At 47.7% G+C, this 1,641-nt stretch overlaps 1 protein-coding gene across 1 annotated transcript; it reads left to right on the top strand.

The window, feature by feature from the left end:
* Positions 1–334: 334 nt before the first annotated feature.
* LOC104949535 (titin-like) lies at positions 335–1,202 on the top strand (the record flags this gene model as incomplete). Its single annotated transcript, XM_010775902.1, has 2 exons — positions 335–555; positions 1,106–1,202. Coding segments are annotated over 2 exons (318 nt in total), but the record flags the coding sequence as incomplete, so codon positions are not given.
* Between the last annotated feature and the right edge of the window lie 439 nt (positions 1,203–1,641).

Below are 1,641 nucleotides of genomic sequence, written 5' to 3'. Positions count from 1 at the left end.
CACACACACACACACACACACACACACACACACACACACACACACACACACACACACACACACACACACACACACACACAGTCCTCATCCATTTGAATCCACCTTCTACTTCCTTTGCCTCCTGAAAGGCAACCCCTAACATCTGTCTCTGTTCAACAAACACAAGACCAACACCACACTGTGACAGAGTAGAAGGCAATCAGGTCTGTATGTTTTAAATGATTCTATGACCATTTGACACGATCCTCCTCCTCCTCCTCCTCCTCCTCTTCTTCCTCCTTTTCCTCCTCTTCCTCCTCCTCCTCCTCCTCCTCCTCCTCCTCCTCCTCATTAGACCCCCCCGACCCCCCCACCAAGGTGAAGGTGAACCTGGTGACGAAGAGCACCGTCACCCTGACCTGGGAGGCTCCCAAGAACAATGGCGGCTCTCCGGTGAAGCACTACGTGATCGAGCGTCTGAGCTGGGACACCAGCGGCAAGGAGAAGGAGACGTGGAAGCAGTGCAACAAGAGGGACGTGGAGGAGCTCACCTTCGTGGTGGAGGACCTGAAGGAGGTGCGTCATGTGATCCTTTACTGCTTCCTGCCTTCATCACTGCTCAATAACACTGAAGCATAGCACCATGCTCCTCTCCCTGATCCACCCACAGCCCAGTCTCCTGATGGGCTCTTCTTCTTCCAGGCTGTTTGTTAGTGTAGCTGTTAACATGTCATTTATCACATGCTATCATATTAGCCCCAACAAACTAAGGTTCTTTTTGTATGGTCCGGTTTGTCTGTTGCTCAGAAGCATTACGGAAATGCTCCTGGCCCAATGCGCCTGACATTCAGTGGAAGGATGTAGCTTTGACTCAGTGACCAACATCCACTGCGTTTCATGCAGATCAGACCCAGAGCTTTTCTGTCAACCTTCTGACAAATAAAACCAACCAATGACAAAAAGACATCCTGCTTAAAAAAGACCAATTCAACTCTGATACAGAGCTCCTGGTCTGGGGTATCGCTCCACGTTTCATTGATGAACTAAGTGAAGTACTGTGATGTATACACGATGAAGCTTGAGTCTCACTGTTGACTGTGTTGTTGTTGTTGTTGTTGTTGTTCAGGGAATAGAGTACGAGTTCAGGGTTAAAGCCGTGAACGCAGCCGGACCCAGCAGAGCTTCGGCCACCGCCGGACCCCTGGTCATCAAGGACCAGACATGTGAGTGACAGCTGCTTCAGCCAATCACAGCACTCGGTTTTCTGTGTTTAATTTCTAGTACATGAAATATTGGCTCTGAGCTTTCAGGGTGTTGCATTCGACCCTCACTTTGTGGTCGGTTGCTGCAGGATGCTTTATTCTGTTGATTTCATGTAAAAACATTCATACAGGACAGCAACGTCAGGACAGCAATGTGAAACAACATTTACACGGCGGTGTAGAAATGTTCTCAGTCTTAGGAATAGTAGAATATGCTAATGCTAATGTGATTCAAGTTGAATAAGGGATCATCTTAATCTCTGCTGTTTTTGATTGATTGTGATTTACTTATGGACGAGTTGATTTGTTGCTCGGGAAATGCCACCTGTGTTATTTGGACCATTTCATGTAAAGTACATTCATACAGAACAGCACCGTCATCACCAGGCATAACTGAGTC

The sequence above is a fragment of the Notothenia coriiceps genome, unplaced genomic scaffold (assembly GCF_000735185.1).
Source record: "Notothenia coriiceps isolate Sejong01 unplaced genomic scaffold, NC01 NC01_scaffold00016430, whole genome shotgun sequence".
Classification (NCBI taxonomy): Eukaryota; Metazoa; Chordata; class Actinopteri; order Perciformes; family Nototheniidae; genus Notothenia; species Notothenia coriiceps.
Note: the sequence above shows the minus strand (reverse complement) of the source record. Positions and strands in the feature narration are given on the sequence as shown.